The sequence below is a fragment of the Bombina bombina genome, chromosome 2, assembly GCF_027579735.1.
Source record: "Bombina bombina isolate aBomBom1 chromosome 2, aBomBom1.pri, whole genome shotgun sequence".
In the NCBI taxonomy this organism is placed as follows: Eukaryota; Metazoa; Chordata; class Amphibia; order Anura; family Bombinatoridae; genus Bombina; species Bombina bombina.
The window spans coordinates 1066838493-1066860992 of NC_069500.1; the positions used below are offsets into that span (position 1 = coordinate 1066838493).

Genomic DNA, 22500 nt, shown 5'->3' on the forward strand with positions numbered 1-22500 from the left:
CTTCATGTCCCAGCAAATGAGGTAGAAACATATAGATATTTGTAAACTGAAAGGGCTGCTTGTTGCTCATATTCAAAAAATTCCATTTTATCTCTTCAACTGCAAAACAAAAAACAGTCATAAAATAAAATGTAAATCACAGACCACGACTACAAAAAAAATATATATAAAAAAAAAAAGAAAAAAAAAAAGAAGTGGTTGAACTTGTAATGAAGCATATGAAATGTAAGACTATTCAATCAAGGTAAACACCCCTTAAATGGTTCCGACACTAAGAAAACATTTTACTTAAAGGGACAGTCAAGTCCAAAAAAAACTTTCATGTTTCAAATAGGGCATGTAATTTTAAACAACTTTACAATTTACTTTAACCCCTTAACGACGCATGTCGTACAGGGTATGTCTTACACAAGCTGGTACGTCTTACACAAGCTGTACGTCGTTAAGGGTTTCAAGCGACTGGAAGCTATCCTGATCGCTTCCAGCCGCTTTCAAGGTATTGCAGTGATGCCTCAATATTGAGGCATCACTGCAATACCTTTTTAGGCACACCGATGCAGAGAGAGCCACCCTGTGGCCCTCTCTGCATCGGCCAGTGATGGTGCCTGATCGTTGGTGGTTGGGAGCCATTGCAGGGAGGTGGGTGGGTGGCCCATCACTGGGGAACTTCCTTCCGGCTGTTTACTATGCCGGGTGCGCGCGGGAGCGCGCGCTGGAGGTGAGGGGCGGGTGCGCGTTCGCGATCGCGCGTGTGTGCGCGCGCGATCTAACACAATTGTTATGTGAATTTTTTTGGGCTGGAAGAGGGTGGAGGGGTGATCAAGGAGTGATCTGGGGGTGATCTGGGAGGGGGAGGGTGTAGGGTATGGAGGGGGGCAGCTACACTACAGAAAATGTTAGGTTTAAAAAAAAAAAAAAAAAAACATAATTTATGCTTACCTGATAAATTTATTTCTCTTGTAGTGTGTTCAGTCCACAGGTCATCCATTACTTATGGGATATATTCTCCTTCCCAACAGGAAGTTGCAAGAGGATCACCCAAGCAGAGCTGCTATATAGCTCCTCTCCTCACATGTCATATCCAGTCATTCGACCGAAACAAGACGAGAAAGGAGAAACTATAGGGTGCAGTGGTGACTGGAGTTATAATTTAAAATTTAGAACCTGCCTCAAAAAGACAGGGCGGGCCGTGGACTGAACACACTACAAGAGAAATAAAATTTATCAGGTAAGCATAAATTATGTTTTCTCTTGTTAAGTGTGTTCAGTCCACGGGTCATCCATTACTTATGGGATACCAATACCAAAGCTAAAGTACACGGATGATGGGAGGGACAAGGCAGGAACATTAAACAGAAGGAACCACTGCCTGTAGAACCTTTCTCCCAAAAACAGCCTCCGAAGAAGCAAAAGTGTCAAATTTGGAAAATTTGGAAAAAGTATGAAGTGAAGACCAAGTTGCAGCCTTGCAAATCTGTTCAACAGAGGCCTCATTCTTAAAGGCCCAGGAGGAAGCCACAGCTCTAGTGGAATGAGCTGTAATTTTTTCAGGAGGCTGCTGTCCAGCAGTCTCATAGGCTAAGCGTATTATGCTACGAAGCCAAAAAGAGAGAGAGGTAGCCGAAGCCTTTTGACCTCTCCTCTGTCCAGAGTAAACGACAAACAGAGAAGAAGTTTGTCGAAAATCTTTAGTTGCTTGTAAGTAGAACTTCAGGGCACGGACCACGTCTAGATTATGCAAAAGACGTTCCTCCTTTGAAGAAGGATTAGGGCATAACGATGGAACAACAATCTCTTGATTGATATTCCTGTTAGAAACAACCTTAGGTAAAAACCCAGGTTTAGTACGCAGGACTACCTTGTCTGAATGAAAGATCAGATAAGGAGAATCACAATGTAAGGCAGATAACTCAGAGACTATTCGAGCCGAGGAAATAGCCATCAAAAACAGAACTTTCCAAGATAAAAGCTTAATATCAATGGAATGAAGGGGTTCAAAAGGAACACCCTGAAGAACTTTAAGAACCAAGTTTAAGCTCCACGGAGGAGCAACAGTTTTAAACACAGGCTTAATCCTAGCCAAAGCCTGACAAAAAGCCTGGACGTCTGGAGGAGCAACAGTTTTAAACACAGGCTTAATACTAGCCAAAGCCTGACAAAAAGCCTGGACGTCTGGAGTAACCTTACTCCATGAGTAACTCTTGGATTCACACCAATATAAATATTTATGCCATATCTTGTGGTAAATTTTTCTGGTAACAGGTTTCCGAGCCTGTATTAATGTATCAATAACCGAATCCGAAAACCCACGCTTTGATAGAATCAAGCGTTCAATTTCCAAGCAGTCAGCCTCAGAGAAATTAGGTTTGGATAGTTGAAAGGACCCTGAATTAGAAGGTCCTGCCTCAGGGGTAGAGACCATGGTGGACAGGACGACATGTCCACTAGGTCTGCATACCAGGTCCTGCGTGGCCACGCAGGCGCTATCAGAATCACCGATGCTCTCTCCTGTTTGATCCTGGCAATCAGTCGAGGTAGCAACGGAAAAGGTGGAAACACATAAGCTATGTTGAAAACCCAAGGGGCTGCTAGTGCATCTACCAGCACCGCACCCGGGTCCCTGGACCTGGATCCGTAACAAGGAAGCTTGGCGTTCTGGCGAGATGCCATGAGATCCAGATCCGGTTTGCCCCAACGACGAATCAGTTGAGCAAATACCTCCGGGTGGAGTTCCCACTCCCCCGGATGAAAGGTCTGGCGACTTAGAAAATCCGCCTCCCAGTTCTCCACGCCTGGGATGTAGATCGCTGACAGGTGGCAAGAGTGAGACTCTGCCCAGCGAATTATCTTCGAGACTTCCAACATCGCTAGGGAACTCCTGGTTCCCCCTTGATGATTGATGTAAGCCACAGTCGTGATGTTGTCTGACTGAAATCTGATGAACCTCAGTGTTGCTAACTGAGGCCAAGCTAGAAGAGCATTGAATATTGCTCTTAATTCTAGAATGTTTATCGGGAGGAGTCTCTCCTCCTGAGTCCACAATCCCTGAGCCTTCAGGGAGTTCCAGACTGCTCCCCTAGTAGGCTGGCATCTGTTGTTACAATCGTCCAATCTGGTCTGCGAAAAGTCATTCCTTTGGACAGATGAACCCGTGACAACCACCAGAGAAGAGAATCTCTGGTCTCCTGGTCCAGATTTAGCAAAGGGGACAGATCTGAGTAATCCCCGTTCCATTGACTTAGCATGCATAGTTGCAGCGGTCTGAGATGTAGGCGCGCAAATGGCACTATGTCCATTGCCGCGACCATTAAGCCGATTACTTCCATGCACTGAGCTACTGATGGGCTTGGAATGGAGTGAAGGACACGGCAAGCATTGAGAATCTTTGATAACCTGGACTCCGTCAGGTAAATCTTCATCTCTACAGAATCTATAAGAGTCCCTAGAATAGGGACCCTTGTGAGTGGTAACAGAGAACTCTTTTCCACGTTCAGTTTCCACCCATGCGACCTCAGAAATGCTAGAACTATCTCTGTATGAGACTTTGCATTTTGAAAACTTGACGCTTGTATCAGAATGTCGTCTAGGTACGGAGCCACCGCTATGCCTCGTGGTCTTAGTACCGCCAGAAGTGAGCCCAGAACCTTTGTAAAAATTCTCGGGCCGTAGCTAACCCGAAGGGAAGAGCTACAAACTGGTAATGCCTGTCTAGAAAGGCAAACCTTAGGTACCGATAATGATCTTTGTGAATCGGTATGTGAAGGTAGGCATCCTTTAAGTCCACTGTGGTCATATATTGACCCTCTTGGATCATGGGTAGGATGGTCCGAATGGTTTCCATCTTGAACGATGGAACCCTTAGGAATTTGTTTAAGATTTTTAAGTCTAAGATTGGTCTGAAGGTTCCCTCTTTATTGGGAACCACAAACAGATTTGAATAAAACCCTTGCCCCTGTTCCGTTCGTGGAACTGGGTGGATCACTCCCGTCACTAAGAGGTCTTGTACACATTGTAGAAATGCCTCTTTCTTTACTAGGTTTGTTGATAACCTTGACAGATGAAACCTCCCTTGTGGAGGAGAAGTTTTGAAATCTAGAAGGTATCCCTGAGATATAATCTCCAACGTCCAGGGATCCTGTACATCTCTTGCCCAAGCCTGGGCGAAGAGAGAAAGTCTGCCCCCCACTAGATCCGTCTCCGGAAAGGGGGCCCTGTCTTCATGCTGTCTTAGGGGCGGAAGTAGGCTTTCTGGCCTGCTTGCCCTTGTTCCATGACTGGTTGCCTTTCCAACCCTGTCTGTAACAAGCAGTAGTTCCTTCCTGTTTTGGAGCGGAGGAAGTTGATGCTGCTCCTGCCTTGAAATTACGAAAAGCACGAAAATTAGACTGTTTGGCCTTTGATTTGGCCCTGTCCTGAGGAAGGGTGTGGCCCTTACCTCCAGTAATGTCAGCAATAAATTCCTTCAAGCCGGGCCCGAATAAGGTCTGCCCTTTGAAAGGAATGTTCAGTAGTTTAGACTTAGAAGTTACATCTGCTGACCAGGATTTAAGCCATAGCGCTCTGCGCGCCTGTATGGCGAATCCGGAATTCTTAGCCGTAAGTTTGGTTAAATGCACTACGGCATCCGAAACAAACGCATTAGCCAGCTTAAGGGTTCTAATCTTGCTCAAAGATTCATCCAATGGTGCTGTGCGAATCGCCTCTTCCAGAGACTCAAACCAGAATGCCGCTGCAGCAGTGACAGGCGCAATGCATGCAAGAGGCTGTAATATAAAACCTTGTTGAACAAACATTTTCTTAAGGTAACCCTCTAATATCTTATCCATTGGATCTGAGAAAGCACAGCTATCCTCCACCGGGATAGTGGTACGCTTGGCTAAAGTAGAAACCTCCACCTTAGGGACCGTCTGCCATAAGTCTCGTGTGGTGGCGTCTATAGGGAACATTTTTTCTAAATATCGGAGGAGGGGAAAAAGGCACACCGGGTCTATCCCACTCCTTGCTAATAATCTCTGTAAGCCTCTTTGGTATAGGATAAACGTCAGTACACACCGGTACCGCATAGTATTTATCCAGCCTACATAATTTCTCTGGGATTGCCACCGTGTCACAATCATTTAGAGTCGCTAACACCTCCCCTAGCAACACGCGGAGGTTCTCAAGCTTAAATTTAAAATTTCTGAATCCGGTCTCCCCGAATCAGAACCGTCACCCACAGAATGAAGCTCTCCGTCCTCATGTTCTGCAAATTGTGACGCAGTATCAGACATGGCTCTCGTGTCATCGGCGCGCTCTGTCCTTAACCCAGAGCTGTCGCGCTTGCCTCTTAACTCGGGCATATTGTATAATACTTCTTTCATAACATTAGCCATATCATTTAAAGTGATTTGTAAGGGCCTTGATGTACTTGGCGGCTCAATCTTACGCACCTCCCGAGCGGGAGACGAAGGTACTGACACGTGAGGAGAGTTAGATGGCATAACTTCCCCCTTGTTGTCTGGTGATAATTTCTTTATCGGTACAGATTGACTTTTATTCAAAGTAATATCAATACAATTGGTACACATATTTCTATTGGGCTCCACATCGGCTTTTAAACATAATGAACAAGCAGATTCCTCTGTATCACACATGTTTAAACAGACTAGCAATGAAGCTAGCAAGCTTGGAAATTACTTTCAATAAGTTTACAAGCAATATAAAAAACGCTGCAGCGCTTTTTTTTAAAAACACAGTTGAATAACAAAGAACTAATTCAGTTATAGTCAACAATTCTTTAAATGTATTAATTAGCAGAGGATTGCACCCATTAGCAAAAGGATGATTAACCCCTCAGTACCCAAAAACGGATATCAAATTAAGATTTAACGCTTTTATCATAGTCAAACACACTGTCACAGGTCTGCTGTGACTGATTACCTCCCTCAAAAACGACTTTTGAAGATCCCTGAGCTCTCTGGAGACGTCCTGGATCAAAGAAGAAGAAGCAGGAAGACTGTGCTAGAATTCTAACTGCGCAACAAGGCGCTAAAAAAAAGGTCCCTCCCACTCCTATTACAACAGTGGGAGACCTGATATAACGGTTTCTATGCAGAAATATAGGTTAGCCATGTGGAAAAAAATCATGCCCAAAAAGATTTATCACCAAAGTACCTCACAAAACGATTAACATGCCAGTAAACGTTTGAAAAAACAACATTTCAGATGCTGTGTAAAGTTATTAGTAAGCCTGCTACCAGTCGCTTCTACTGCAGTTAAGGCTCACACATTATATCAGTATTAACAGTATTTTTTCAGTCAAATTCTAGTCCCTAGAAAATAACTCTACTGTGCATACATTTATCAGCCTGATACCAGTCACTACTACTGCATTTAAGGCTGTACTTACATCATACGGGTAACAGCAGTGTTTTCTTAGTCAATTCCATTCCCAGAAAATATTGTACTGCACATACCTCATTTGCGGGAGACCCCGCATGCTATTCCCATTTTCTGAAGTTACCCCACTCCTCAGAATGTCGAGAACAGCCAGTGGATCTTAGTTACGCCTGCTAAGATCATAGAAAACGCAGGCAGTTTCTTCTTCCAAATACTGCCTGAGATAGAAAAACAGCACACTCCAGTGCCATTTAAAATAACAAACTTTTGATTGAAGAATAATTAAGTAAAAACTCCAACTCCTCTCGCGACCTCCTTCTTTGTTGAGGGTTGCAAGAGAATGACTGGATATGACATGTGAGGGGAGGAGCTATATAGCAGCTCTGCTTGGGTGATCCTCTTGCAACTTCCTGTTGGGAAGGAGAATATATCCCATAAGTAATGGATGACCCGTGGACTGAACACACTTAACAAGAGAAAAAAAGTTAATTTGCAAAGTGGGTACTGGCAGACAGCTGCCAGTACCCAAAATGGTTACTAATAGTTAGTGGGAGGAGGGTTTGAGAGCTCTTTGGGGGGGATCAGGCAGGTTGGGGGCTAAGGGGGGGATCCTACACAGCAGAATATGATTATTATTTTTTTAAATAATAAAAAAAAACAAATTAAAACTTTTATTTTAGTAATGGCAGACTTTCTGCCAGTACTTAAGATGGCGGGGAAAATTGTGGGGTGGGGGAGGGAAGAGCTGTTTGGGAGGGATCAGGGGGTGGGATGTGTCAGGTGGGAGGCTGATTTCTACACTAAAGCTAAAATTAACCCTTCAAGCTCCCTACAAGCTACCTAATTAACCCTGTCACTGCTGGGCATAATACAAGTTATGCAGCGGCATTTAGCGGCCTTCTAATTACCAAAAAGCAATGCCAAAGCGATATATGTCTGCTATTTCTGAGCAAAGGGGATCCCAGAGAAGCATTTACAACCATTTGTTCCATAATTGCACAAGCTGCTTGTAAATAATTCCAGTGAGAAACCCAAAGTTAGTGAAAAAGTGAACATTTTTTTTTTTTATTTGATCGCATTCGGCGGTGAAATGGTGGCATGAAATATATCAAAATTGGCCTAGATCAATACTTTGGGTTGTCTACTACACTACCCTAAAGCTAAAATTAACCCTACAAGCTCCATACAAGCTACCTAATTAACCCCTTCACTGCTGGGCCTAATACAAATGTGGTGCGCAGCGGCATTTAGCGGCCTTCTAATTACCAAAAAGCAACGCCAAAGCCATATATGTCTGCTATTTCTAAACAAAGGGGATCCCAGAGAAGCATTTACAACCATTTGTGCCATAATTGCACAAGTTGTTTGTAAACAATTTCAGTGAGAAACCTGATATTTGTGAAAAAGTTTGTGAAAAAGTGAACAATTTTATTTATTTGATCGCATTTGGCGGTAAAATGGTGGCATGAAATAGACCAAAATGGGCCTAGATCAATACTTTGGGATGTCTACTAAAAAAAATATATACATGTCATGGGATATTCAGGGATTCTAGACAGATATCAGTGTTCCAATATAACTATCGCTTATTTTGAAAAAAAATGGTTTGGAAATAGCAAAGTGCTATTTGTACTTATTGCCCTTTAACTTACAAAAAAAGCAAAGAACATGTAAACATTGGGTATTTCTAAACTCAGGACAAAATTTAGAAACTATTTAGCATGAGTGTTTTTTGGTGGTTGTAGATGTGCAACAGATTTTGGGGGGCAAAGTTAGAAAAAGTGTGTTTTTTCCAATTTTTTAATTATATTTTATAATTTTTTTTATGGTAAATTGTAAAATATGATGAAAAACATAATTTATGCTTACCTGATAAATTCCTTTCTCCTGTAGTGTAGTCAGTCCACGGGTCATCCATTACTTATGGGATATTAACTCCTCCCTAACAGGAAGTGCAAGAGGATCACCCAAGCAGAGCTGCTATATAGCTCCTCCCCTCTACGTCACACCCAGTCATTCGACCGAAAACCAAACGAGAAAGGAGAAACTATAGGGTGCAGTGCTGACTGGAGTATAATTTAAAATTTAGACCTGCCATAAAAAACAGGGCGGGCCGTGGACTGACTACACTACAGGAGAAAGGAATTTATCAGGTAAGCATAAATTATGTTTTCTCCTGTTAAGTGTAGTCAGTCCACGGGTCATCCATTACTTATGGGATACCAATACCAAAGCTAAAGTACACGGATGACGGGAGGGACAGGCAGGATCTTTATACGGAAGGAACCACTGCCTGAAGAACCTTTCTCCCAAAAACAGCCTCCGAAGAAGCAAAAGTGTCAAATTTGTAAAATTTGGAAAAAGTATGAAGAGAAGACCAAGTTGCAGCCTTGCAAATCTGTTCAACAGAGGCCTCATTCTTAAAGGCCCAAGTGGAAGCCACAGCTCTAGTAGAATGAGCTGTAATCCTTTCAGGAGGTTGCTGTCCAGCAGTCTCATAGGCTAAACGTATTATGCTACGAAGCCAAAAAGAGAGAGAGGTAGCAGATGCTTTTTGACCTCTCCTCTGTCCAGAATAAATGACAAACAGGGAAGAAGTTTGGCGAAAATCTTTAGTTGCCTGTAAATAAAATTTCAGGGCACGGACTAAGTCTAGATTGTGCAGAAGTCGTTCCTTCTTTGAAGAAGGGTTAGGGCACAATGATGGAACAACAATCTCTTGATTGATATTCTTGTTAGTGACTACCTTAGGTAAGAACCCAGGTTTAGTACGCAGAACTACCTTATCTGAATGAAAAATCAGATAAGGAGAATCACAATGTAAGGCTGATAACTCAGAGACTCTACGAGCCGAGGAAATATCTTGGAAAGTTCTGTTTTTAATGGCTAACAGCTTGATATCAATGGAATGAAGGGGTTCAAACGGAACACCCTGTAAGACGTTAAGAACTAAGTTTAAGCTCCACGGTGGAGCTACAGTCTTAAACACAGGCTTAATCCTAGCCAAAGCCTGACAAAAAGCCTGAACGTCTGGAACTTCTGACCGACGTTTGTGTAAAAGGATGGACAGAGCTGAGATCTGTCCCTTTAAAGAACTTGCAGATAAACCCTTTTCTAAACCTTCTTGTAGAAAAGACAATATCCTAGGAATCCTAACCTTACTCCATGAGTAACTCTTGGATTTGCACCAGTGTAAGTATTTACACCATATCTTATGGTAAATTTTCCTGGTAACAGGTTTCCTAGCCTGTATTAAGGTATCAATAACTGACTCCGAAAATCCACGCTTTGATAAAATCAAGCGTTCAATTTCCATGCAGTCAGCTTCAGAGAAATTAGATTGATGTTTGAAAGGACCCTGAATTAGAAGGTCCTGTCTCAGAGGCAGAGACCAAGGTGGACAGGATGACATGTCCACTAGATCTGCATACCAGGTCCTGCGTGGCCACGCAGGCGCTATTAGAATCACCAATGCTTTCTCCTGTTTGATCCTGGCAATCAAACGAGGAAGCATCGGGAAGGGTGGAAACACATAAGCCATCCTGAAGGTCCAAGGTGCTGTCAAAGCATCTATCAGGACCGCCCCCGGGTCCCAGGACCTGGACCCGTAACAAGGAAGCTTGGCGTTCTGGCGAGACGCCATGAGATCCATATCTGGTTTGCCCCAACGTCGAAGTATTTGGGCAAAGACCTCCGGATGAAGTTCCCACTCCCCCAGATGAAAAGTCTGGCGACTTAGGAAATCCGCCTCCCAGTTCTCCACGCCTGGGATGTGGATCGCTGACAGGTGGCAAGAGTGAGACTCTGCCCAGCGAATTATCTTTGATACTTCCATCATCGCTAGGGAACTCCTTGTCCCTCCCTGATGGTTGATGTAAGCCACAGTCGTGATGTTGTCCGACTGAAACCTGATGAACCTCAGAGTTGCTAACTGAGGCCAAGCCAGAAGGGCATTGAGAACTGCTCTCAATTCCAGAATGTTTATTGGAAGGAGACTCTCCTCTTGAGTCCATGATCCCTGAGCCTTCAGGGAATTCCAGACAGCGCCCCAACCTAGTAGGCTGGCGTCTGTTGTTACAATTGTCCAGTCTGGCCTGCTGAAGGGCATCCCCCGGACAGATGTGGCCGAGAAAGCCACCATAGAAGAGAATCTCTGGTCTCTTGATCCAGATTCAGCATAGGGGACAAATCTGAGTAATCCCCATTCCACTGACTTAGCATGCACAATTGCAGCGGTCTGAGATGCAGGCGTACAAAAGGAACTATGTCCATTGCCGCTACCATTAAGCCGATTACCTCCATGCATTGAGCCACTGACGGGTGTTGAATGGAATGAAGGACACGGCAAGCATTTAGAAGCTTTGTTAACCTGTCCTCTGTCAGGTAAATTTTCATTTCTACAGAATCTATAAGAGTCCCCAAAAAGGGAACTCTTGTGAGTGGTAAGAGAGAACTCTTCTCCTCGTTCACTTTCCACCCATGCGACCTTAGAAATGCCAGTACTAACTCTGTATGAGACTTGGCCATTTGGAAGCTTGACGCTTGTATCAGAATGTCGTCTAGGTACGGAGCTACCGAAATTCCTCGCGGTCTTAGTACCGCCAGAAGAGAGCCCAGAACCTTTGTAAAGATTCTTGGAGCCGTAGCCAACCCGAAGGGAAGAGCTACAAACTGGCAATGCCTGTCTAGGAAGGCAAACCTTAGATACCGGTAATGTTCTTTGTTAATTGGTATGTGAAGGTAATCATCCTTTAAATCCACTGTGGTCATGTACTGACCTCTTTGGATCATGGGTAAGATTGTCCGAATAGTTTCCATTTTGAATGATGGAACTCTTAGGAATTTGTTTAGGATCTTTAAATCCAATATTGGTCTGAAGGTTCCCTCTTTTTTGGGAACCACAAACAGATTTGAGTAAAACCCTTGTCCGTGTTCCGACCGCGGAACTGGGTGGATCACTCCCATTAGTAAAAGGTCTTGTACACAGCGTAGAAACACCTCTTTCTTTATCTGATTTGTTGACAACCTTGAAAGGTGAAATCTCCCTTGTGGAGGAGAAGCTTTGAAGTCCAGAAGATATCCCTGAGATATGATCTCCAACGCCCAGGGATCCTGGACATCTCTTGCTCAAGCCTGGGCGAAGAGAGAGAGTCTGCCCCCCACTAGATCCGTTTCCGGATCGGGGGCCCTCACTTCATGCTGTCTTAGGGGCAGCAGCAGGTTTTCTGGCCTGCTTGCCCTTGTTCCAGGTCTGGTTAGGTTTCCAGCCTTGTCTGTAGCGAGCAACAGCTCCTTCCTGTTTTGGAGCAGAGGAAGTTGATGCTGCTCCTGCCTTGAAGTTACGAAAGGCACGAAAATTAGACTGTCTAGCCCTTGGTTTGGCTCTGTCTTGAGGCAGGGCATGGCCTTTACCTCCCGTAATATCAGCGATAATTTCTTTCAAACCGGGCCCGAATAATGTCTGCCCCTTGAAAGGTATGTTAAGTAATTTAGATTTAGAGGTTACATCAGCTGACCAGGATTTTAGCCACAGCGCTCTGCGCGCCTGAATGGCGAATCCGGAATTCTTAGCAGTAAGTTTAGTTAAATGTACTACGGCATCAGAAATAAATGAATTAGCTAGCTTAAGGGTTTTAAGCTTGTGTGTAATCTCATCTAATGGAGCTGAGTAAAGGGTCTCTTCCAGAGACTCAAACCAAAATGCTGCCGCAGCCGTGACAGGCGCAATGCATGCAAGGGGTTGCAATATAAAACCTTGTTGAACAAACATTTTCTTAAGGTAACCCTCTAACTTTTTATCCATTGGATCTGAAAAGGCACAGCTATCCTCCACCGGGATAGTGGTACGCTTAGCTAAAGTAGAAACTGCTCCCTCCACCTTAGGGACCGTTTGCCATAAGTCCCGTGTGGTGGCGTCTATTGGAAACATTTTTCTGAATATAGGAGGGGGTGAGAAAGGTACACCGGGTCTATCCCACTCCTTAGTAACAATTTCAGTAAGTCTCTAAATACCGCAAAATATTTATCCAACCTACACATTTTCTCTGGGATTGCAACTGTGTTACAATCATTCAGAGCCGCTAACACCTCCCCTAGTAATACACGGAGGTTTTCCAGCTTAAACTTAAAATTTGAAATGTCTGAATCCAGTTTATTTGGATCAGATCCGTCACCCGCAGAATGAAGCTCTCCGTCCTCATGTTCTGCAAATTGTGACGCAGTATCAGACATGGCCCTAGCATTATCAGCGCACTCTGTTCTCACCCCAGAGTGATCTCGTTTACCCCTAAGTTCTGGCAATTTAGACAAAACTTCAGTCATAACATTAGCCATGTCTTGTAAAGTGATTTGTAATGGCCGCCCTGATGTACTTGGCGTTACAATATCACGCACCTCCTGAGCGGGAGATGCAGGTACTGACACGTGAGGCAAGTTAGTCGGCATAACTTCCCCCTCGTTGTCTGGTGAATGTTGCTTAACATGTACAGATTGGCTTTTATTTAAAGTAGCATCAATGCAATTAGTACATAAATTTCTATTGGGCTCCACCTTGGCTTTTGAACATATTGCACAAAGAGATTCCTCTGTGTCAGACATGTTTAAACAAACTAGAAATTAGACTAGCAAGCTTGGAAATACTTTTCAACTAAATTTACAAGCAATATGCAAAACGTTACTGTGCCTTTAAGAAGCACACAAAAACTGTCACAGTTGAATAACAATGAACCGGATTAGTTATAGAAACCAAATTTTCACAGTAAATGCATAAATTTAGCAAAGGATTGCACTCATTAGCAATGGATGATTAACCCTTAATATCAGAAAAAACGGATAACAATTGAAAATATAAACGTTTTTATCACAGTCAAAGCACAGTCTCACAGGTCTGCTGTGAGTGATTACCTCCCTCAAAACAAGTTTTGAAGACCCCTGAGCTCTGTAGAGACGTCCTGGATCATGCAGGGAGAAGAAGGCAGACTGTGACTGAATTTCTAATGCGTAGTAAAAGCGCCAAAATAGGCCCCTCCCACTCACAATACAACAGTGAGGGAAGCTCAGTAAACTGTTTTAATTCAAAACAAACGACAGCCATGTGGAAAATAACGCCCAAAACAATTTTTCACCAAGTACCTCAGATAATTAAACGATTTAACATGCCAGCAAAACGTTTAAAAACATAATTTATGCTTACCTGATAAATGTATTTCTCTTGTAGTGTATCCAGTCCACGGATCATCCATTACTTATGGGATATTCTCCTTCCCAACAGGAAGTTGCAAGAGGATCACCCACAGCAGAGCTGCTATATAGCTCCTCCCCTAACTGCCATATCCAGTCATTCGACCGAAACAAACAGAGAAAGGAGAAACCATAGGGTGCAGTGGTGACTGTAGTTTAATTAAATTTTAGACCTGCCTTAAAATGACAGGGCGGGCCGTGGACTGGATACACTACAAGAGAAATAAATTTATCAGGTAAGCATAAATTATGTTTTCTCTTGTTAAGTGTATCCAGTCCACGGATCATCCATTACTTATGGGATACCAATACCAAAGCTAAAGTACACGGATGATGGGAGGGACAAGGCAGGGATTAAGCGGAAGGAACCACTGCCTGAAGAACCTTTCTCCCAAAAACAGCCTCCGAAGAAGCAAAAGTATCAAATTTGTAAAATTTTGAAAAAGTGTGAAGCGAAGACCAAGTCGCGGCCTTGCAAATCTGTTCAACAAAGGCCTCATTTTTAAAGGCCCAGGTGGAAGCCACAGCTCTAGTAGAATGAGCTGTAATTCTTTCAGGGGACTGCTGTCCAGCAGTCTCATAGGCTAGGCGTATAATACTCCGAAGCCAAAAGGAAAGAGAGGTTGCCAAAGCTTTTTGACCTCTCCTCTGTCCAGAATAAACGACAAACAGGGAAGATGTTTGACGAAAATCTTTAGTAGCTTGTAAGTAAAACTTCAAGGCACGGACTACGTCCAGATTATGTAAAAGACGTTCCTTCTTTGAAGAAGGATTAGGACACAATGATGGAACAACAATCTCTTGATTGATATTCTTGTTAGAAACCACCTTAGGTAAAAACCCAGATTTGGTACGCAGAACTACCTTATCTGCATGAAAAATCAGATAAGGAGAATCACATTGTAAGGCAGATAGCTCAGAGACTCTCCGAGCCGAGGAAATAGCCATCAAAAACAGAACTTTCCAAGATAAAAGCTTAATATCAATGGAATGAAGGGGTTCAAACGGAACTCCTTGAAGAACTTTAAGAACCAAGTTTAAGCTCCATGGGGGAGCAACAGGTTTAAACACAGGCTTAATTCTAACCAAAGCCTGACAAAATGCCTGGACGTCTGGAACTTCTGCCAGACGCTTGTGCAAAAGAATAGACAGAGCAGAAATCTGTCCCTTTAAGGAACTAGCTGATAATCCTTTGTCCAAACCCTCTTGGAGAAAGGACAATATCCTAGGAATCCTAACCTTACTCCATGAGTAATTCTTGGATTCACACCAGTAAAGATATGTACGCCATATCTTGTGATAGATTTTCCTGGTAACAGGCTTTCGTGCCTGTATTAAGGTATCAATGACTGACTCGGAGAAGCCACGCTTTGATAGAATCAAGCGTTCAATCTCCATGCAGTCAGTCTCAAAGAAATTAGATTTGGATGATTGAAAGGACCTTGTATTAGAAGGTCCTGTCTTAGAGGCAGAGTCCATGGTGGAAAGGATGACATGTCCACTAGGTCTGCATACCAGGTCCTGCGTGGCCACGCAGGCGCTATTAGAATCACCGATGCTCTCTCCTGTGATTTTGGCAATCAGTCGAGGGAGCAGAGGAAACGGTGGAAACACATAAGCCAGGTTGAAGAACCAAGGCGCTGCTAGAGCATCTATCAGCGTTGCTTCTGGGTCCCTGGACCTGGATCCGTAACAAGGAAGCTTGGCGTTCTGGCGAGACGCCATGAGATCCAACTCTGGTTTGCCCCAACGGAGAACCAATTGAGCAAACACCTCCGGATGGAGTTCCCACTCCCCCGGGTGAAAAGTCTGACGATTTAGAAAATCCGCCTCCCAGTTCTCCACGCCTGGGATATGGATTGCTGACAGGTTGCAAGAGTGAGTCTCTGCCCAGCGAATTATTTTTGAGACTTCTAACATTGCTAGGGAACTCCTGGTTCCCCCTTGATGGTTGATGTAAGCCACAGTCGTGATATTGTCCGACTGAAATCTGATGAACCTCAGTGTTGCTAACTGAGGCCAAGCCAGAAGAGCATTGAATATTGCTCTTAACTCCAGAATATTTATCGGAAGGAGTTTCTCCTCCTGAGTCCACGATCCCTGTGCCTTCAGGGAGTTCCAGGCTGCACCCCAACCTAGAAGGCTGGCATCTGTTGTTACAATTGTCCAATCTGGCCTGCGAAAGGTCATACCCTCGGACAGGTGGACCCGAGACAACCACCAGAGAAGAGAATCTCTGGTCTCTTGATCCAGATTTAGCAGAGGGGACAAATCTGTGTAATCCCCATTCCACTGACTTAGCATGCATAAATGCAGCGGTCTGAGATGTAGGCGCGCAAATGGCACTATGTCCATTGCCGCTACCATTAAGCCGATCACCTCCATACACTAAGCCACCGAAGGGCGCGGAATGGAATGAAGAATACGGCAAGCATTTAGAAGCTTTGATAACCTGGACTCCGTCAGGTAAATTTTCATCTCTACAGAATCTATAAGAGTCCCTAAGAAGGAGACTCTTGTGAGTGGGGATAGAGAACTCTTTTCCTCGTTCACTTTCCACCCGTGCGATCTCAGAAATGCCAGAACTATCTCTGTATGAGACTTGGCAATTTGAAAGCTTGACGCCTGTATCAGGATGTCGTCTAGATACGGAGCCACCGCTATGCCTCGCGGTCTTAGAACCGCCAGAAGTGAGCCCAGAACCTTCGTAAAGATTCTCGGGGCTGTAGCCAACCCGAAGGGAAGAGCTACAAATTGGTAATGCCTGTCTAGAAAGGCAAACCTTAGGAACCGATGATAATCTTTGTGAATCGGTATGTGAAGGTAGGCATCCTTTAAGTCCACTGTGGTCATGTACTGACCCTCTTGGATCATGGGTAGGATGGTCCGAATAGTTTCCATTTTGAAAGATGGAACTCTGAGGAATTTGTTTAAAATCTTTAGATCCAAAATTGGTCTGAAGGTTCCCTCTTTTTTGGGAACCACAAACAGATTTTAATAAAAACCCTGTCCTTGTTCCGTCCGCAGAACTGGATGGATCACTCCCATTACTAGGAGGTCTTGCACACAGCGTAGGAATGCCTCTTTCTTTATCTGATTTGCAGATAACCTTGAAAGATTAAATCTCCCTTGTGGAGGGGAAGCTTTGAAGTCCAGAAGATATCCCTGAGATATGATCTCCAACGCCCAGGGATCCTGAACATCTCTTGCCCACGCCTGGGCGAAGAGAAAAAGTCTGCCCCCTACTAGATCCGTCGCCGGATAGGGGGCCGTTCCTTCATGCTGTCTTAGAGGCAGCAACAGGCTTTCTGGCCTGCTTGCCTTTGTTCCAGGACTGGTTAGGTTTCCAGGCCTGCTTAGATTGAGCAAAAGTTCCCTCTTGTCTTGAAGCGGAGGAAGTTGATGCTGCACCTGCCTTGGAATTTCGAAAGGCACGAAAATTATTTGGCCCTGTCCTGAGGAAGGGTATGACCCTTACCTCCAGTAATGTCAGCAATAATTTCTTTCAAACCAGGCTGAATAAGGTCTGCCCCTTGAAAGGAATGTTGAGTAATTTAGACTTTGAAGTCACATCAGCTGACCAGGATTTGAGCCATAGCGCCCTACGCGCCTGGATGGCGAATCCGGAATTCTTAGCCGTTAGTTTAGTCAAATGAACAATGGCATCAGAAACAAATGAGTTAGCTAGCTGAAGAGTTCTAAGCTTGTCAACAATTTCAGTCAATGGAGCTGTATGGATGGCCTCTTCCAGGGCCTCAAACCAGAATGCCGCCGCAGCAGTGACAGGCGCAATGCATGCAAGGGGCTGTAAAATAAAACCTTGTTGAATAAACATTTTCTTAAGGTAACCCTCTAATTTTTTATCCATTGGATCTGAAAAAGCACAACTGTCCTCAACCGGGATAGTGGTACGCTTTGCTAAAGTAGAAACCGCTCCCTCCACCTTAGGGACAGTCTGCCATAAGTCCCGTGTAGTGGCATCTATTGGAAACATTTTTCTAAATATAGGAGGTGGGGAAAAGGGCACACCGGGCCTATCCCACTCCTTACTAATAATTTCTGTAAGCCTTTTAGGTATTGGAAAAACATCAGTACTCACCGGCACTGCATAGTATTTATCCAGCCTACACAATTGCTCTGGCACTGCAATTGTGTCACAGTCATTCAGAGCAGCTAATACCTCCCCAAGCAATACACGGAGGTTCTCAAGCTTAAATTTAAAATTAGAAATCTCTGAATCAGGTCTCCCCGATTCAGAGACGTCACCCACAGACTGAAGCTCTCCATCCTCAGGTTCTGCATATTGTGACGCAGTATCAGACATGGCTCTTACAGCATCTACGCGCTCTGCATCTCGTCTAACCCCAGAGCTATCGCGCTTGCCTCTCAATTCAGGCAATCTGGATAATACCTCTGACAGGGTATTATTCATGATTGCAGCCATGTTCTGCAAAGTAATCGCTATGGGCGTCCCTGATGTACTTGGCGCCATATTAGCGTGCGTCCCTTGAGCGGGAGGCGAAGGGTCCGACAAGTGGGGAGAGTTAGTCGCATAACTTCCCCCTCGACAGACCCCTCTGGTGACAATTCTTTTATAGATAAAGACTGATCTTTACTGTTTAAGGTGAAATCAATACATTTAGTACACATTCTCCTATGGGGCTCCACCATGGCTTTTAAACATAATGAACAAGTATCCTCTGTTTCAGACATGTTTGTACAGACTAGCAATGAGACTAGCAAGCTTGGAAAACACTTTAAAGCAAGTTAACAAGCAATATAAAAAAACTTTACTGTGCCTTTAAGAGAAACAAATTTTGACAAAATTTGAAATAACAGTGAAAAAAGGCAGTTACACTAACAAAATTTTTACAGTGTATGTAACAAGTCAGCAGAGCATTGCACCCACTTGCAAATGGATGATTAACCCCTTAATAACAAAAACAGAATAATAAATGACAAAAAAGTTTTTTAAACACAGTCACAACAACTGCCACAGTCTACTGTGATTGTTACCCTCCTCAAACACGACTTTGAAGCCTTTTGAGCCCTTCAGAGATGTCCTGTATCATGCAGAGGGAAGCTGAATGTCTCTGTCAGTATTTTTATCTGCACAGAAAAGCACTAAAATAGGCCCTTCCCACTCATATTGCAACAGTGGAAAGCTTCAGGAAACTGTCTCTAGGCAGAAATCAAACCAGCCATGTGGAAAAAAACTAGGCCCCAATAAGTTTTGTCACCAAACATATATAAAAACGATTAACATGCCAGCAAACGTTTTATATTACATTTTTATAAGAGTATGCATCTCTATTAATAAGCCTGATACCAGTAGCTATCACTGCATTTAAGGCTTTACTTACATTAATCCGGTATAAGCAGCATTTTCTAGCAAATTCCATCCCTAGAAAAATATTAACTGCACATACCTTATTGCAGGAAAACCTGCACGCCATTCCCTCTCTGAAGTTACCTCACTCCTCAGAATATGTGAGAACAGCCATGGATCTTAGTTACTTCTGCTAAGATCATAGAAAATGCAGGCAGATTCTTCTTCTAAATACTGCCTGAGATAAACAGCACACTCCGGTACCATTTAAAAATAACAAACTTTTGATTGAAGAAATAAACTAAGTATAAAACACCACTCTCCTCTTACGACCTCCATCTTTGTTGAGGGTTGCAAGAGAATGACTGGATATGGCAGTTAGGGGAGGAGCTATATAGCAGCTCTGCTGTGGGTGATCCTCTTGCAACTTCCTGTTGGGAAGGAGAATATCCCATAAGTAATGGATGATCCGTGGACTGGATACACTTAACAAGAGAAATCTAATTTATGAAATGTCATTAAAAGCCTGCTGCTAGTCGCTCACACTGCAAGTTAGGCTAAAAGTTATATGCATACAGTATTTTCCCAGTGAAGTGCCATTCCCCAGAAATACTTAAGTGTAAACATATATACATGTCAGCCTGATACCAGTTGCTACTACTGCATTTAAGGCTGTACTTACATTATATCGGTATTAGCAGTATCTTCTCAGTCAATTCCATTCCTTAGAAAATAATATACTGCAACATACCTCTTTGCAGGTGAACCTGCCCGCTGTCCCCTGTTCTGAAGTTACCTCACTCCTCAGAATGGCCGAGAACAGCAAATGGATCTTAGTTACGTCCGCTAAGATCATACACAAAACTCAGGTAGATTCTTCTTCAAATGCTGCCTGAGAATAAAACACACTCCGGTGCCGTTTAAAATAACAAACTTTTGATTGAAGATATAAAAACTAAGTTAAATCACCACAGTCCTCTCACACATCCTATCTATTAGTTGGGTGCAAGAGAATGACTGGGTGTGACGTAGAAGGGAGGAGCTATATAGCAGCTCTGCTTGGGTGATCCTCTTGCACTTCCTGTTGGGGAGGAGTTAATATCCCATAAGTAATGGATGACCCGTGGACTGACTACACTTAACAGGAGAAATAATGGTATCTTTAGAAAGTCCATTTAATGGCGAGAAAAACGGTATATAATATGTGTGGGTACAGTAAATGAGTAAGAGGGAATTTGCAGCTAAACACAAACACAGCAGAAATGTAAAAATAGCCTTGGTCCTTAAGGGAAAGAAATTGAAAAATGGCCTTGTCCTTAAGGGGTTAATCAACAATTTTGCTTTGTTCTTTTGGTATTCTTAGTTGAAAGCTAGACCTAGGAAGGCTCATATGATAATTTCTAAGCCCCTGAAGGCCGCCTCTAATCACATGCTTTGTATTTGCTTTTCACAGCAGGGGAGAGCTAGGTCAGGTAAACCCTATAGATAACATTGTGAGCACACCCGTGGATTGTGGCAGACACTGCACTAATTGGCTAAAATGAAAGTCAATAGATAATAAATAAAATGTCATGTGATTAGGGGTTTGTCAGAAGATGCTTAGATACAAGTTAATCACAGAGCTAAAAAGTGTATTATTATAACTGTGTTGGTTTTGCAAAACTGGGGAATGGGTAATAAAGGGATTATCTATCTTTTAAAACAACAAAAATTCTGGTGTTGACTGTCCCTTTAATCTTAAACACATATAAAATGCCACTTGATACTCCCATGTGCTCTTGTTTATTTAAAAACCATTATCACTCTCAGTAGTGGAACAATGTGTTCCAGGAATGCCTGCAAATTCTGCACTTTTATACTATATATTTTCTGCATTTATAATAGCTTACTTTTCATCCGGTGTTAATGTTTATATTTATTTTTTCTTGCAAGAGAGTAAGACTGTTTTCTTTGCTTGCAATAATGCAGATTTTAATTAAAGCTTTAGAAAAATTAAAAGCTTCCACCCAGGGGCGTATTATGGCTTAGGCCAACAAGGCACGGGCCTAGCGCGGCAGATTTGAGGGGGCGGAACTTTTTTGGGGGCACTCAAGAATTGGCCCTTTATTGATGTCTGACTCCAGGGGCAACATTCCATCCACATCATAGCAGCAGCCGGGCAACAAGCAGTGGATGCTGCTTAGAGCAGATGTAAAAAACTGGCCACACTAATGCATAAGGCAGCAGCTGATACGGAAGTATGGGTGGGAAGGGACCCTCTAAGTGTATTTTCACAGTAAGTCAGTCCTATTGTAATACAATCTACTTCAGACCTACTATTTGTATTATTGAATTGTGAGTTGTGAAACATCGCCACTTAAGGAAGTAACGACACTGATGGGCTTGCGAGAGAGGAAATAGAATCTGACACTCCAGTGTGGTGCACGCCGCAACGGCTTAAATATTTATTCCTGACAATTTAAATGGCACAGTGACAATGATGAATGCCCTTCCTTGTGCCATTTAAATTGTCAGGAATAAATATTTATTTTTTTGGAGCCTTTTTGAGAGCAACTGCAGCTGTTTTTCTTTTTGTATTTGCCTTTCCGGTTTGCTCAGCTGTTACGGCATGCACCACACTGCAGTGTCTGGATTCAATTTCCAGTTTGCTGGAGTTCGAAAGGACCTGGAGCGGCATTTTAGCAATCTTTACTTCCTTAAGTGGCAATATTTCACAACTCACAATTCATTAATACAAATAGTAGGTCGTATTACAATAGGACTGACTTACTGTGAAAATACACTGAGAGGTTACGTTCCCGGCCATTAGGCGTCATAGAAAAACCCGGGCCTGAGTTTATGAATCAAATTCTATTCTAAAGTTGCATGTACAAGCTTAGTCTCATGTATGTAGGCCTGCCGCCCACGCTAACTGCCCTCCCTCAAGGAATGACCAGACCTGAAGCTGCAGTCAGGGCTGGAATAGCCTACCGAGGCCGCAGCATCTGTGGCCAGCCTGCCACAATTTTAGGGGTGATGTTTGTGTGCCACTGGTATGGTGGTGTGCCAGAACGGAACACACCTGCTGTACCTGTTTTGGTTTTGCACCCCTCTTCCATGCTGCCCAGAGCCACTGCAGCCAATTGCAATTTTGGAATGGTGGTGTGTGTCCCACAGTCCCTTGTCAGAGTAGGTAGGGGCACCCTTTATACACAGACCCAAAGTGAGCATACTGATTGTGGAGCAGCTGTGCAGTTGCTGGTCTGGAGGCATGCAATGCTGATGGGAGCTGTCTTAGGCACATGGAGCACACTCTATCAGCATACAAAAAGTGACAATAAAGGTGAGTGCAACTTATGAAAGGACTAGCCTAAAGCTAGCTATAGATAATAAATATAATTATATATATATATATATATATATATATATATATATATATATATATATATATATATATATATATACACACACCTGTATATAGTTATAAAAATATTTATAAATATAAGTATATATACCTTGCATATATATGTGTATCTCTATTATATAAATATTTAATGGGTGTAATACTAAAGGCA

The 22500-nt window shown here is 43.2% G+C and overlaps 1 protein-coding gene across 1 annotated transcript in view; it reads right to left on the minus strand.

The window, feature by feature from the left end:
* MGAT4D (MGAT4 family member D) overlaps positions 1–22500 on the minus strand; it is a 559080-nt gene that overhangs the window by 386032 nt on the left and 150548 nt on the right. Inside the window, exon 3 of the mRNA XM_053703693.1 lies at positions 1–99. This exon is cut by the window's left edge and continues 45 nt beyond it. Coding sequence (XP_053559668.1) covers positions 1–99 — 99 coding nt within the window. The remainder of the gene's footprint in view (positions 100–22500) is intronic.